General features: G+C 43.8%; 5 protein-coding genes across 5 annotated transcripts; 1 reads left to right on the top strand and 4 right to left on the bottom strand.

Annotated features, from left to right (window-relative positions):
* Positions 1–1,557: 1,557 nt before the first annotated feature.
* On the top strand, positions 1,558–2,696 carry Bfra_000931 (putative myo-inositol oxygenase protein; the record flags this gene model as incomplete). The annotated part of the gene is made up of 3 exons (XM_037331373.1): positions 1,558–1,799; positions 1,861–2,521; positions 2,571–2,696. The coding sequence occupies 3 exons, from the start codon at positions 1,558–1,560 to the stop codon at positions 2,694–2,696; spliced, it is 1,029 nt and encodes a 342-aa protein (XP_037197706.1).
* Positions 2,697–3,346: 650 nt separating this feature from the next.
* On the bottom strand, positions 3,347–4,323 carry Bfra_000930 (putative short-chain oxidoreductase protein; the record flags this gene model as incomplete). The annotated part of the gene is made up of 3 exons (XM_037331372.1): positions 3,347–3,735; positions 3,791–3,972; positions 4,040–4,323. The coding sequence occupies 3 exons, from the start codon at positions 4,321–4,323 to the stop codon at positions 3,347–3,349; spliced, it is 855 nt and encodes a 284-aa protein (XP_037197705.1).
* An 841-nt stretch (positions 4,324–5,164) lies between these two features.
* Positions 5,165–8,003, bottom strand: Bfra_000929 (putative chitin synthase 1 protein; the record flags this gene model as incomplete). The annotated part of the gene is made up of 3 exons (XM_037331371.1): positions 5,165–5,302; positions 5,360–7,864; positions 7,923–8,003. 3 exons carry the CDS (start codon positions 8,001–8,003, stop codon positions 5,165–5,167), a joined length of 2,724 nt encoding a protein of 907 aa, XP_037197704.1.
* A 678-nt stretch (positions 8,004–8,681) lies between these two features.
* Positions 8,682–9,975, bottom strand: Bfra_000928 (putative nuclear pore protein; the record flags this gene model as incomplete). Its single annotated transcript, XM_037331370.1, has 3 exons — positions 8,682–8,728; positions 8,908–9,357; positions 9,423–9,975. The coding sequence occupies 3 exons, from the start codon at positions 9,973–9,975 to the stop codon at positions 8,682–8,684; spliced, it is 1,050 nt and encodes a 349-aa protein (XP_037197703.1).
* A 1,758-nt stretch (positions 9,976–11,733) lies between these two features.
* On the bottom strand, positions 11,734–13,543 carry Bfra_000927 (putative c6 zinc finger domain protein; the record flags this gene model as incomplete). The annotated part of the gene is made up of 3 exons (XM_037331369.1): positions 11,734–13,209; positions 13,260–13,367; positions 13,466–13,543. The coding sequence occupies 3 exons, from the start codon at positions 13,541–13,543 to the stop codon at positions 11,734–11,736; spliced, it is 1,662 nt and encodes a 553-aa protein (XP_037197702.1).
* Positions 13,544–14,265: the final 722 nt, after the last annotated feature.

Genomic DNA, 14,265 nt, shown 5'->3' with positions numbered 1-14,265 from the left:
CTCTCCGAGTGAGACACATGGGCGGAGAGTGCAGCATATACGGCAATGGGCCGATTTAGGGTCAGCGAGGTTTGAGTATTGCTCCTCCTATGCTAATTTTTCATTCCCAGTTGACAATTCGTGGTCTGATACGAACATGATTCAATGAATATCCCGAGAGTGTCAGCTTGTTGAAACAGTATATAATCGATCAGTGGTTTGTCAATCCCGCGCTGAGATGGTGGGCATGTGGAACCGGCTCGGGCCTACCGATTATCTGGAGAAGGGAAGAGGGGAGCTTCGGTACTGAATTCCGAGGTATGATGTAGCAAATGGAAAATGGTAGAAAGGGGAAGACTGGTTGGAAATGGCCATTCATCATAGTGATGCTTGGAAAAAGTAAGCAAGAAACTGCCATTGAGCCATGAAGTAATAGAACCATTCACCAACAACGCTTTGCATCATATTTCAAGCAAGTCTTTGCATCTCTACCGGTATTTATATTTTCATGGGAATAAGTACTCTGTAGCGGTAAACCTTCTTGATCGACGTCAATAGTACAAAGGATTGTCGTCACAAGCCAAGCCCGGAAGGATATCTCATCGGCAATACCTTCTCATGTCTCTTGATCATTCTGCCAAGCTCGGCTTTCGATTCGGGGTCGATTCACTAGGTATGAGACGCATATTGGTGGTTGGGTAATTGATATTCTAGACTTCTGGACTATCATATTGTAACACGTCAGAATGATGCGTAATGAATCCGGTTAGATAGGCTTTGATAAGAATTATCAAGAGCCTACCCACAATTCTTATATTGTAAATAGAGGATTTTCCTGGCATCGTGAGAACATGTGATAACAACGTTGATTTGGGGCAAAACTCTAAAGTAGAACAAAGTTGCCAAGAACGACGGATGAGGATAGAGGCATCATTGCCGACGCCCGGTCCCAGAAACGAACAGACGGTAACTGCCAATTCGGTAGTCCGGAGAAGAAAGAAGAACGAAGAGATAAGACAGAAGTAAGAATTCTCGAAATTACCACTTTATCAACCGATCTAGTAATTTTTCTATTTCCGTTGCACAATACTACCCACATATATCTCCGCATGGACCGCTGATCATTTAACCTTGGAAGATCTAGGGGACCGGCAAAAAGTCCGAAAAATTACTCTCTCTGCACCCAATTAAGCAATTTTCCTTAATGTTGACAACTGATCATCAACAAGATCTATAAACCTGTAACCCCGGTTTCCACATTTCCCCGTCAATCCCCCTCACCCCCCTCAAACCCCCACGCATTACCTAGGTAGTTTCTTTGCCATGACCCGAAGAAATGTTTGTTCCCCTTTCTGATGGAACCCAATACATAGTTAAAGTCTTGGCAATGATGATCCAGGTACCTAGGTATGATATCGTAATAGCTCTTGTTTGAAAGGTCGGGAAAAGTATAAGTACCTAAGTACCTACAGTTCATTTTAAAATCTTTTCTATTGCTTGGAATCTCAAAAACCATTCCAGAAGACCTCATAATTTTTAATCATCTACCTCCCTTTATTTCCTTCACCATTATTGAACATGGCTTCAGTACTTTCAGTCAGGCAACAGGAGGTTAAGTCTTCAATCGCACCAGCCGAGGAGCAACATACTATCCCATTTCAAAATGGAGTAGATATACAAGCACTGGAGATGACCTCCGACAAAATCGACGAGCTCAACGTTATCAAAGCCGATATGAAAAAGCCTGGCGCTGAGAAAGACAAGACGCTATTTCGAAGATATGATGAGTCGAAAGACCATGTTAAACACTTTTACACAGAGTATGAATCTGACATTTTCCTTCTCAGTATATGTAGATCGTATATGCTAACCCTGTAATAGACAACATCTCAAACAAACTGTGGAATACAACATCACGATTCGTCAAGAATTTGCCAACAGAGTTCGGTGGGAAATGGGCGTGTTGGAGGGTGCACTGCTTCTCGATAAATTTGTTGATCAGTCAGATCCTGATACTCAGGTCGGTCAACTAGAGCATCTTTTTCAGACGTCCGAGGCGGCAAGACTGGCCGGACGGCCCGATTGGATGGTTGTTACTGGGTTTGTTCATGACCTGGGCAAACTATGGTGCCTCATGGGGGGTCAAGGACAGTGGGATACTGTCGGAGATACCTTCATAGTAGGCGCTGAGTACTCGAAGCGCATCGAACTCTATGAGAGTCTCAAAGACAACCCGGACTTCAATGATCCTCGCTACAACACCAAATACGGCATTTATTCTCCAGGGTGTGGATTAGACAACGTCATGATGTCATGGGGTCATGATGAAGTTCTTTACCAGATTCTCAAAGACCAATCTACACTCCCACCTGAGGCTTTGGCAATGATCCGGTATCATTCGTTCTACCCATGGCATCGTGAGAATGAATACTCACATTTTGAGAACGATCATGATCGAGCGATGAAGCCATGGGTACAGGATTTCAACCAGTATGATCTTTACAGCAAGAGTGATAGCCCTCCTGATGTTGAAAAGCTTATTGTAAGACTCACTTCAATTGCGCATCAATATCTAAGCTAATTTTTGATAGCCAATTTACAAGAAAATGTTGGATAAGTATTTTCCTGCTAAGGTCAACTTTGGAAAACTACGAAATCGACCAACGAGCAGCGGCAGCAGCAGCGGCAGCAACAGTAGTATGAGCGAAAGTGCTTGAGGTATGACCACCTGCGTACAACGTCGATAATCAAGCTAACTTTTTGCAGCTATATGACTTCGACATGATTAAGTAATGACCTTCACGCTTCACGAAATGATGAAAACATTCGAAGCAAATAGCGGGCGGATATCATGGGTAAATTTTTGGATTGGGCAGGTGGTTTTTTGTACTGCATAGACTTAAACGGCGATTTAAAAGGAATTCAGAAATTACTTATGTATCATGCCCGGCTACATGAATTTGCACTGTGACTTGATTCGAAATGTGAGGTCTAAATCTTTGTTGCCTTCATAGTGTGATGACGAGAGAGGTATTATGTTAACACGATCATGTGGTCTATGGTCTTTTATCCAACCTAGGATATCTAATCACATGATATCGACAGAGCCATGGTAAGTTCCACCTTCATGACAACAAACGACAAGAAAGTTCACGGAACCAAGTGACCTGTTAATGTTAATGTACGCACTCTGGGCGCGGGCACCATCAGAGGTATTGTAAAGGTAGATATTTTACACGGCAAAAGCACAGAATGAAAACATGAGAGAGGAGTAGCAACTTCTTGACATGTTACGGTACTCATCTTTGTCTTGGCCCTTCATGATTGTCAAATTTTAATATTCATACCATGGAAGAAATGCACTTTACTACTTGCCATCAAGGTTTGTGCTGACAATGAGTTCTTCCCAATCCTCCAAGATCTTTAACGTGGACAAACATTTATCTTTAAGCTGCTGGAGGCAGTCTGGGCCTAGAGGAAGTCTTGGTGGGGTTTCTTTTCCAGCCGCCAAGCCTTCTCGTCTGACAATATCGACGATGCGCTCTGCAGCCTTCTTGGGATCACCGGGTTGATTGCCATCAACAGCTTTCACCATGCCTTTCAAAGCAGTTTGCGTGGGTTCGTACTCTGGGATCGAAAATGGTTCCCACTTGACATTGGCTTCAGAGTATACTTTTGTACGGTAGTAGCCTGGCTCAATGACCACGGTCCGAATACCAAACTGAGATGTCTCCTTTTGAAGACACTCCACGATACCTAATAGTGTCATGTTAGCGAAGCCGATCGAGAGCGAAATTACGAAACTCCTTACCTTCCAGTCCAAATTTTCCCACACAATATGGGCCTGCACCAACCTCACCTTGCCAGCCACCAACGGAACCCATGAATATAATGGTTCCAGCTTTTCGTTGCCGAAAGTGGGGAAGAATTGAACGAGTCAAATTGATAGGCCCCAATAGGTTGGTGTTGCAGCTTGCGACGAGTCTTTCATGACTAGAAGGAAAATCATCAGTTAACAGTTTCATGTGAACCTTGGGGAAACTAACGTAACGTCCTCGACTAATCCAGCCTCAATGTAGCCTCAATGTAGCCAGCGTTGTTGATCAGGACATCGATGACATCGTAAATTTTGAGAGCTTCTTGGACTTTTGCATCGAGTTTGGCTTGTGAATCAGTCACATCAAGCGACATGGTAGCGGCACCGGCATCCTTCAGATGCTTGATACGATCTGTAGATCCTCGGGTGGTAGCTATAGCTCGATCGCCTCGGGCTAAAACACTAAGAATAAGCTCCTCTCCGAAGCCGGATGAGCAGCCCGTGATAAGCCAAGTGAGTTGGGTCATGATTACGCTATGGAGTTGGGTATCTGGGAGATTTGGAGACTGGTGTATAGTTCCTTTAAAACGAAGGATGACTGAAACGGATGTTTAGAAAGTTTGAGGTGCTGACAAGCTTTGGTCTCCAGGGAGTCACGCGTATTCTGCGCCGCAATGCGTACGGTCTGCGCCGCAGTGAATCATCAATCCAACATTTGGTTTTTAATTATGGGCCTCAATCGCGCGAGTTAATTGATTACCTGTCAAGGCAATTTCGTCTTAACTAGGGATGTATACATTCTCTTTTTCCTTTATGGGACGAGCAGTTTTCACTGAAACTAGGACGTTAGTTTATTTTTGTTTAATCGCAACAGTTGCCTTGTACGCGTTTGTACGTTGATCTGCAGCTAATCGAATTTCCCAAGGGAAATATGATTTATAAGGTTTCTTTGAGTTCATGAAGTGAGGATTATCTAGTTCCTTCTCCATCTCCTAGTACAGAGCTTTTCATTATAGTTTCTGCTGCGAAGATTAATATAAAGATTGATATAAATTCAAATTTGGTTTACTTTTGAGCTTCAAAAATAATTTGGGAATAGTTTCAAAATTAGCGAAGATAAATTAAAACAAATGATATCTTCTACGGATTATTTGCGATTTACTTATATAGATTTTCCAATTACCTACCCCACTGATAGACAGCCTGCGGATTATCTGTCGAGGCTATTCCCCGCCCCGCGGGTACCCGTTGCGCAGCCTGCGCAAAGTATTTTCAAATGTTGTTTGTCTCTAGAACCTAAAAGGGATGAATGGCTGCTGGCTTGGGCTAGTTCAAGCTAGCTTCAAATGCCATGTCGAATATATGCGACTACCTCTTCGCAAAGCAGTACATAATGTTTGTCCGTCCCAGAAACCAAAGAAACCCTACGAATCTGACAATCGACAAAAAAGCGGTGGCATATAGAAGAAATCGGAAGTATCCTGGTGTCCGGGTCGTAGAGGCTTCCTGCAAGAAAGAATTAGGACTTTGTTATAGACGTCATCAGAAGGTCTCGTTACTTACACCGACGCCAAGAAATGCGAAATCATCAGAGGTAACAATCCAAACCAGCAGCATATTCGACAAGATCCAGGAGACGACCAAACGGGTCCTAAACGACTTGTACGTATCGTCGACTTCCTTCGTTTCTACGGTAACTTCCACTGCAACAGGAGACAGAGTTCTTAGCACAGTCTCTTGAAACTTCTGGTCGATATCTGTTTGTTGCATCTCCTCTTCCTCGACCATCTCGTGACCGGACTTCAAGTCTTTGATCACGTTAGCCGAGGGGAGCTTTTCACTTGAATCTGAGCCCTTCGTGCCCCAAGAAACGTCGTGCCAGTTGTTGAAGGCATAAACCATCAAAATATTAATATATGTCGAAGCGAGGACGATATACTGCGGGAAGGAGTGAAACATATGCCAGGGGTCTAAGTAGAGGAATGAGGCAAGATAGTTCAAGCCGTAAATGGTGATCAGGGCTAGTAGAATCACGCCGGCCACTCCCGTTCCTCCAAACATGCTCTCAAAGAATGCCACGCCCGAAGAGGTGTCAATCTGGTCTCCAATGGGTGTCCGTAATGCCCGGTAAACCAGATAGAATGACAGAATGATGACGTAAAGCTGAATAAATCCAAATACTACAAACGATACAAGATAGGTCACTTGCGATCCCTTTGGCCGATTTCCAAGGGCCAGAATGAATTGTATGATCACAAACGCAAGGTAAATATATTGAATAATGTGGTTGAATAGGGGGGACGCGGTATCGCCAAACGGCCAGCCGTGATAGTCTGATGCAACTACGGGTGTACCGACAAGATCCATGATAACAGTGGTAGTGAGCCAATAGGATGATAAGGAGAACCAGCTAAACACAACATTAGCAATGTTGTATAGCAGCTGGAAGTGAAACATTATCATCCGGATCAGACTATGCCCAGATTTGTACATGCGACCGAAATGAATAAGAGAGTATAACGAGGCAGCGAATGATCCATTCAGCCAGCGGCGGCGTTGGCTGAGAAACTCAGCAGGACCTTCTGGTACGTCTGTCTCACCCTTGGCAGCTTTGACATAAGACAGGTGCCAATTCTGTCCTTCTTTCACCACTAACTCGAAACAAAGGATACGGTCTTCTGCAAGAAACATGTTCTTTTTAAATATATTCATGTTGTTGATACTTTTCTTGCCAGATAATAATGTATGGTCGCCATGAAAATATTGCTCTAAGGGACGGCCCATGATCGCTCGAAAGCGATATGCTGAAAATGCACCGGGGAGAACAGTGACGTAGCCGAAAGAGCTCTCCAGAGGTTTATCAAGAACATTCGAAATCTTGTATTCGAAATTCTGTACTGCCACAAGCGGATTTAGTAACTTGGAGTTTCGATTCCCAAGCATAGCGTGGATCTCACCGCATGCGCCACCAAGGTTCTTGTCATTATAGAATGCCTCCCATAAGGCTAATAGAGAGCGAGGTCCAGGTTTCGTTCCTGCATCGATCAAAATAGAGACTTCCGGATTGAGAATCCGTCCAAAAGCATTGAATAACCAACGATGCGAGTTGATCTTTTTGGTATTCTTTTGTTTGAGACAGAAGATGAGCTGCACTGGGGGCAAGTTATCAGAATCATCCGCGTTCGAACTGGGACGAGCAAGCTGTAGGTCGGGAGTGATGGATAACTGTGTCGTGAACTCGAAGACATGGGCTGTTGTTTCCTTTCCATTCACATCCTGCTTTCGCACGCCGTCTTGATACACTCCAACCGTTGTAAGAAGATCGAGTACACCTCGATCCGCCTTTTCGAAACCATCGAACACTAGGCACACTACAATTTTCTCCCATGCTGCTGAACCCTGCGTCCAAAACCGGGACTTCTTCAGATTCACAATATCACGAATATTCTCCATCACGCCATGCAAGGTTCTAGCGAATAGTATCTTGTCCTCGTTATAGTAGGTGATCGCAATCAAAAGCTCAGTGTGTCGGTTGTACATGTGCTGGCGCAGTGTATAACCGTTCATCAAGGTAAATTCGTTAGGATCACAAGTCACCGCGGTGTACCGCATCTCCGAGAACTCGCTGGTGCCATTCTCCACATCTCTGTACTGGGGCTGCAATGCGTTCTTGATTGCGCTTGGTACGGGATAGTTTGCGCTCAAGACTGATCCCTGGCCGCCTTGAATCAGTTTAATCTTTCGAGTGGCGCGGCGCCGAATAGCTCCATGGGCACCCATAGCGGACGACATTTCTTGCGCATCAACGGAGTCGTTGGGGGTTGTGTAGGAGTTCTGGTCGTCGTTTGGAAGATCGTGTTGATCCCCGAAAAAATCCTCGCCGTTCGCTGGGCTAGTTGCTGGACGTTGATACCGCATCTGGCCAGTGCCAGTCACATAAGGTATTGTTGAATGGTAGCCACTAGGATCTGACAGCAAACTTTCACCAACATCATGAGCATCATTTGATTGATGTACATCACTTATGTGATCAGTATTAGTTAACTGTGTAGCAGGATCAGTAACAGACTGTTCAAAAGTTTGTTAGCAAATGTACTTTGGTCAACTCTTTGAGTCGCGGGCGTACATTGTTTGGATGTTGAATAAGATCATTCATAGGATAGTCTTCAGCCGAATTGTTCCAGCTCCTTGGTGTATCCATACTCATTTGGTCTCTTAAATGAGAGAATGAAGGATAGAAAAGGAAAGAATGAAGAAAAGACAGTCAAGATAATGCGGAAGATAGTTGAGAAGAGATTTCCGGTTCTGAATGCACAAAAACAGTATCGTCATGTGAATGTATGTCTTTGAAGAATGCCTAGCCAGATGCTGCCACGAATGTCCTGTGCAAGTCTCGACAGCTAAATAGTCAAGTTGACCCCTTTAGGATGCGTTTGTGTTGGTATCACCTCGGTGGTGATTATGACGTCTTCATAATATGTTTGGTGCGTTGATTGATACTGTGTGTGTTTATTCGAGGTTCAGAGCTACGATAGGTATATGCAATACGCTCGTGCACTAGCGCACTCACGTATGCACATTCACTCGTATCGCAACAGCTTGTGTTTAAGACAATTCATGAAGGCATCGAGGCTTAGATCGCTTCGGCATATTAAAGGCTTCTTAAGAAGACCCATTCATGAGCATTTTTAAAGCTTTCTAGTAGATGCGGCAGTTACAAGATACGTAAGCAATGGGTCCTAGTTAGAGCCTACCTCAATATTATTACTACGTCGCATAGTGGTGCTATGTGGACTAAGTGGAGCTGCCGCAAGTTTAGCTGGACTAAGAAAAGTGTGTGGAGTCAGGGGAAATGTATAGCCTCTATTTTGACAGATACGAAAAGTTAAGTGGTTTGGGAAAAGCGCAAGTTATGTTTTAAAGCCTTGGTAACTGGCTAGTAAGAGAAGTAGATCAGGCCAATTAATGTAACGGCGTAGCCTAGGGTTTTCAGGTAGATTCAAGCGAGCAAAAAGAAAAAAGGTGAAAATCTCTTTGTGATAATATGCTCTTGATTGGATTTGATTTCTATAACTAACTTGTGCAGGGGATTTATGCTGCAGACTTATCACTCAGGAGTGGCTTGAAACAACCAATCTTCATGTCAAGTATGTGTTCTTGTTTTTTTATGTACTCTATATGCCTTCGAGTCAATGGGAGGGTAAGACAAGTAAGGGCTGTTTTCATGTGCGAATTGATCATTCCTGACGGATTGCAGATACTATGATCTTCTTTCTTATCAAATTGCCCCAAATCGTGGATTATGAGGCCTGACAAGCGTGTATAAATTGCTGCAATACTCTCATAGATATCAGGTGCCTCTGGTAGCGGCCAGAGTTTTGATTTACAGAGACACCATGTAAGCGATCCGAGGATTATCGATTCGCACCTATGCGGTCCCATCCAAACAGCGTGACAACACCATCGTGGCTTCTCATCCTCAACTAGTAGGTGGCCAATCAAGTCCCTGAATGGCTGTAGCAACGAGCACAGGACATTTTCTCTAACAGAGTTAATATGTTCTTATCAATGCATTAGTACTTTAGTTCTTCACACTGGCATTAATGGGGAGTTCTTTAAGACGTACCTAGCACACCAGGAGGTGTTTGCGTGCTGCTACAGGATAATGCATCCGCAAAGTCTGCAGCGTCGAACTCCAACAAGATGTAACGCGATACGATCCGGAATAACGGTATGCTACCAAGTTCCCACGCAACCCACAAGACCCTCAGCATGGGCGTGTTAACATCTTCAACCAGACTGGCGACATGATTGATCCAGATTGTTGCCCATGGTCGGAGTACTTTGGTTGCATCATAATAGTGCACTACGACCGTTAAGTAATAGATCTCATCAAGAGAAAGGTCCTGTAGAGTCTCATCGTAATTGCCATGTATTATCGAAAGGAAAAGGCCCATGGTTATGGGATTGTCTTCTGGTAGTCGTACGATCCATTCACCGACAGCTGCCCTTGTGCTGGGCTCTCGTTCCGCAAAACCGCCATATAGCATACGCTCGAATACTGGGGAAGCACGGGCTAGTGTTCTCGGACAGACAATGTAGTCGTCTGTTGCGCCGTCTGGACCGACTCGAAGAGTGAGATCGCCCCAAGGGTCGAGCCTGATAGTGCTTAAACTCATGCTTGAACCAAAAAAGCAGGAATTCGACAGAATGGCAAAACGAGAGATTCTGAGAATGCCCGATTTATTTCTTAATTATATAATACTCCCTTACTCTCTCTTATATTCGTATTGCCTAATGACATATGAGTTTTTGGTGGGTTTCCGTATACAAGCTATTCTAGCTATTCCATCGTGTTTTGTGATCGAGCTTTAAAGATATATTTTGGGCATATGCCAAGAGACAATGCATTGTGGCTTGCGGAACAGACTAGAGGTTGCATCGGCGCCATAAACTGCACTAATAGGTAGCACCAAGACATCATAGGTAATGGGGAGCCCTTGACGAGAAAAAGGCCAACCGTTATTGCCTCGACTTAGTGAGCAAGGTGCTTGCCTTAAAACGAGTTGTTTTCCCAATATTTTAAAGCAATCTTCATGCGCCAAGTGCTCCTTGATGCCGAGCTTTACGACATAGTGACTAAAGAAAGGAGTTCCCAGTTGTGGTACTTGAGCCAGCTTCATAATTCTACCATATTTCTAAGAGTCTAGGTGCCCTTGTGCGTTGTCGCATATACACAAATGATGATCTGCGACTTTGCAGTACGTCAAGCTATCTTTTTTTAGCCTCTCTCTTCCATTTGGCTTCGAAATTTTCCAGCCTAGAAGCAACAGATCAAATCAAATCAAATCAAAACCAGTAAACAGCCATTCCTAGTACTCATCTGATCTATGCATGCCCAGTGTCAATGACTAATTGAATGTACCTTGCATTGCCCACTAAGGCGAGAAAATGTCTCCTGGCGAGAAGCGTTAACAATCAATGTCCAAGCCTCTGCGCGACATAAGCCATGTGGAATTTTACAGTAACCGTTTTGGAAAATCTACGACGGCACCAATTAGAAGCAGAAGGTTTGACTTGAGGTGGAGTTTGAGTAGTTTTAGCCTATGCCAAGCCCGATGCCGATGCCGAAATCACGGAACTCCACTTATGGGGCTGACTGAGCCACGTGCGTGCTTAACCGTTTTGAGAAAGTTACGGACGCACCAATCACAAAGCAAGTTTAAAAATCTACCCATCCATAGATCTTTCCTACTCACAAATCAAGATGTTCTGTGAAGTAAATCCACCATGACTTTCATCTCGTAGAAAAGTGATGATGAGTCAGAGCTTACTACTGCTTTCGAAACCCCTTCAATAGCAAAGAATAGGACAAAGTTCGAAAGCACTGCAGCCAACGTACAGGTGAGAGAGCTGCTTCAATTGTGTCTCTTTTGGTGGTATCACTGGTGATGTATAGGCTCATAGATCACAGGATCGCAGCAGGAAGGAACGAGGTTCGCAAATCACGCGATGGATAGTGCAGATAGTTCAAGCTTCGTGCTCAGCTTAATTATCACCTACATCTTACTTGATCTAGTAAAAACTTCATCTCCGAGTGATACGATCTTGGCCTACAATATGTCAATCAACAAACTTGAGGCATCGGTTGTCCAGATGGTACCGAATCGTTGCAGTAGAAGGTTTTCAGGTTCGGCCATCAAAGATTTATTCCAAATCATCTCAAGCAATTTTTTTGTCTGTACATATGTAACTACTCACATATAGTTAAAAGAAATAATTTGATACTGTGGGATACTCAATGAAGAAGCCAGTGGAATCAGTTCCATTAATTGTCGTGATTGGCATGTCAATGGCACTGCCATGAACTTATGTCAACTTCTAGTCTTTTATTTTTTTATTATTATATATTTGTATCCTTGTTGTATAAGTTACCTTTATGGTTCGATATTTCTAGCTAGTAAAGCGATCGAGTTGTTCGGCGAGATACATGGGATATCCATCTCCGAAAGAATCTTGGCCATGTGAAGAATGCCCTTACTATTATGTCTGATATCCAATCCAAGATCCGCATGCGCCATGATAGAGGCCTCAAAGATCTCAGCTATATCCTTGCTATCCCAAAACCCTTCCCTCCTATCAAGCAGCTTCAGAGCGCTGATAATTCGCTGCAGCAATCCCAAATCATCCGTCAAATATCCAGCAATCGTTATATAGGGTACAATGTCGGCGCCAAACGTAATGAGAGGCCGTGAAGAAGGATCCCTCAATTTGATGATCGACTCGACTTCAGGTAGGAACTCATCCAAGACGCCGATTGCAGGAAAGTCTTGGCCGCTAAATGTCCACGGCTCTTTGTCTAGCATAGCAGTCCATGTCTTTTGCAGAAGACGTATCTTGGATGCGTCGGATAGATCCTTAGACGATCTTGGATAAGAAGCGCGTTCGAGGATATACCGGTCGAAACGGGCGCTCCATTGCCAAAATTGTTGGTATACTTGTTGATAAGCAACTTTTTCATCCCAGTTAAACAGATTCAAGAAGTACTCGGGCTGCTGATTAGGTCGCATATCTCCATGAGATGGCCTGCTTTTAATATTACTGTAAGCTTGTTGATAAAACATATCATGAGCAATCTCAAATGAATGAAGCTCGCCTCTAGCAGCGTCCAATGTCATGATAGGCGTAAGTGACTGTAGCTCGACTTGGCCTAGGTCCGGAGTTGCACGTGAGATGGTTATGAGCGGAACCACTTCACTGTCTGTGAGAAGATGAGTCTCCAGACTAAGGCGGGAGAATAACACAGCGATATGGTCTATAGTACGCTTGTTTTGGCCTGTAGATGTTATTGCTTGGTGCAACGCCACTGGAAGACGACCTTTTCGGGATGCCAAAGAGCGATGCTTCGTATCGGGAACCAACAAAGACATAAGCAAGCCAACTCCCGATTCCAAGTGCTTAAGTGATTCAGCATATCGTCCTCGAATGTTCTCAAGGCATATGAATAAGATACAACAAGCTAGAGCGGCCTCAGCATCTTCTGGTGTCGCCTTGGACATAAGAGGTTGCAAATGCCGGATTGCCATATTATAGTGCAGTATAACAGATCGTTCGTGCTTGGTTGCAGCTGCAGCGCTGCAACTTGCTGTCTTTTGTGTTAGGAAGTCAATATGAGCAGCTGCTAATGCTATCAAGGCATAGCGTGTTGCTGCAATTTGTGATAATGACCGGGGCAGGAAGTCGACCCAAAAACTTATGCTTGTCGTTGAATCGGACAAATCCTGGATCGTATATTGAACAGCATGATTGAAATATAGATCTTGGGTGTTTGTATCTGTAAGCAGTGACTGTTTGGGCTGGACAAGTTGTATTGTGTTATACTCTGGATGTCCTTCATGATGGGTCACACTCGTCTGTCGCAGGAGGTCATAGCCGTCGCATTTCACCCGGTCTCGACAGCAACGGTGGCACGTCGGCTTCGCTTCGTCGCATTTGAGATGGCGTATTCTTGATGGATAGACAATGTCAGAGTTCCTGAGAGTTTGTCCAAATCCTTCGGATTACTCACTTGCTGTTACATGAGATGTTAGTCACTGATTCGGCAAATAATTTGATTGGAATCAATCCGGAAGAGAACGGAACCGACCACGTTTTACATCCAGAACGTACTCTTGAAGCCCGAGCTCTCTTGCGCTTCATCGGTTGACTATGAATTGGATCATCGCGGCTGTTAACTGACGCCGCCATAACATAAAGTTTAGGCACATAGCATGGTGTTCCAGTGGTCAAGCAAGTCGTCGAAATTGGTATACGAGAGGATTTTGATTCCTAAATAACTATTTCAACATTGCCCACAGACTGTCATTGCGCTCTGCTCAACCCTTAGACAAGACCTTCAGGGCTTACTTAGTGGCCGGGTACTGTAAATGCCCCGCACTAATAACTTGAAGTATCTCTCAGATGGAGCTTTCCAAAAGGGATTAAGCTTGAAGGTGGAGCGTAATCGTCGACGCTTATTTTTGGCTTCCTTCAGTGTTAGAGCCACAGTATTATCAGTCTTTATTTCCCCCATTATTAAGCCAAAATCAAGTCATAAGTTAACACCGTTTTTTTCTAATCAATCCTGTTCTGGGCCACTTTTTTATACAAAAAGTCACTTTTTTATACAAAAAGTCACTTTTTTGTCTTATCCATATCTCTAGAAAAATAGAATATCATCTTATAAAATTAAAAAAACGAATTTTTGTACTGATGTTAACAATATAATAAGATTTCGGATTATTAGGATTTTTCTGAATTGATATTTAAAGCTTCGATAAACCTTTAGGAGGCCTATACCTCGAAATCAAGGCCAAAACGGCTATCTATATTATGTAATCACCGAAGAGTCTGAGTATTGGATAACCGAGCTCAGCTCGCGGCTCTTTAAACCCCCTGCTCGCAAGTTCGCAATTCGCCTGAACACAACT

The sequence above is a fragment of the Botrytis fragariae genome, assembly GCF_013461495.1.
Source record: "Botrytis fragariae strain BVB16 chromosome Unknown tig00000001, whole genome shotgun sequence".
Lineage (NCBI taxonomy): Eukaryota > Fungi > Ascomycota > Leotiomycetes > Helotiales > Sclerotiniaceae > Botrytis > Botrytis fragariae.
This window is presented reverse-complemented; position numbering and strand designations above follow the sequence as displayed.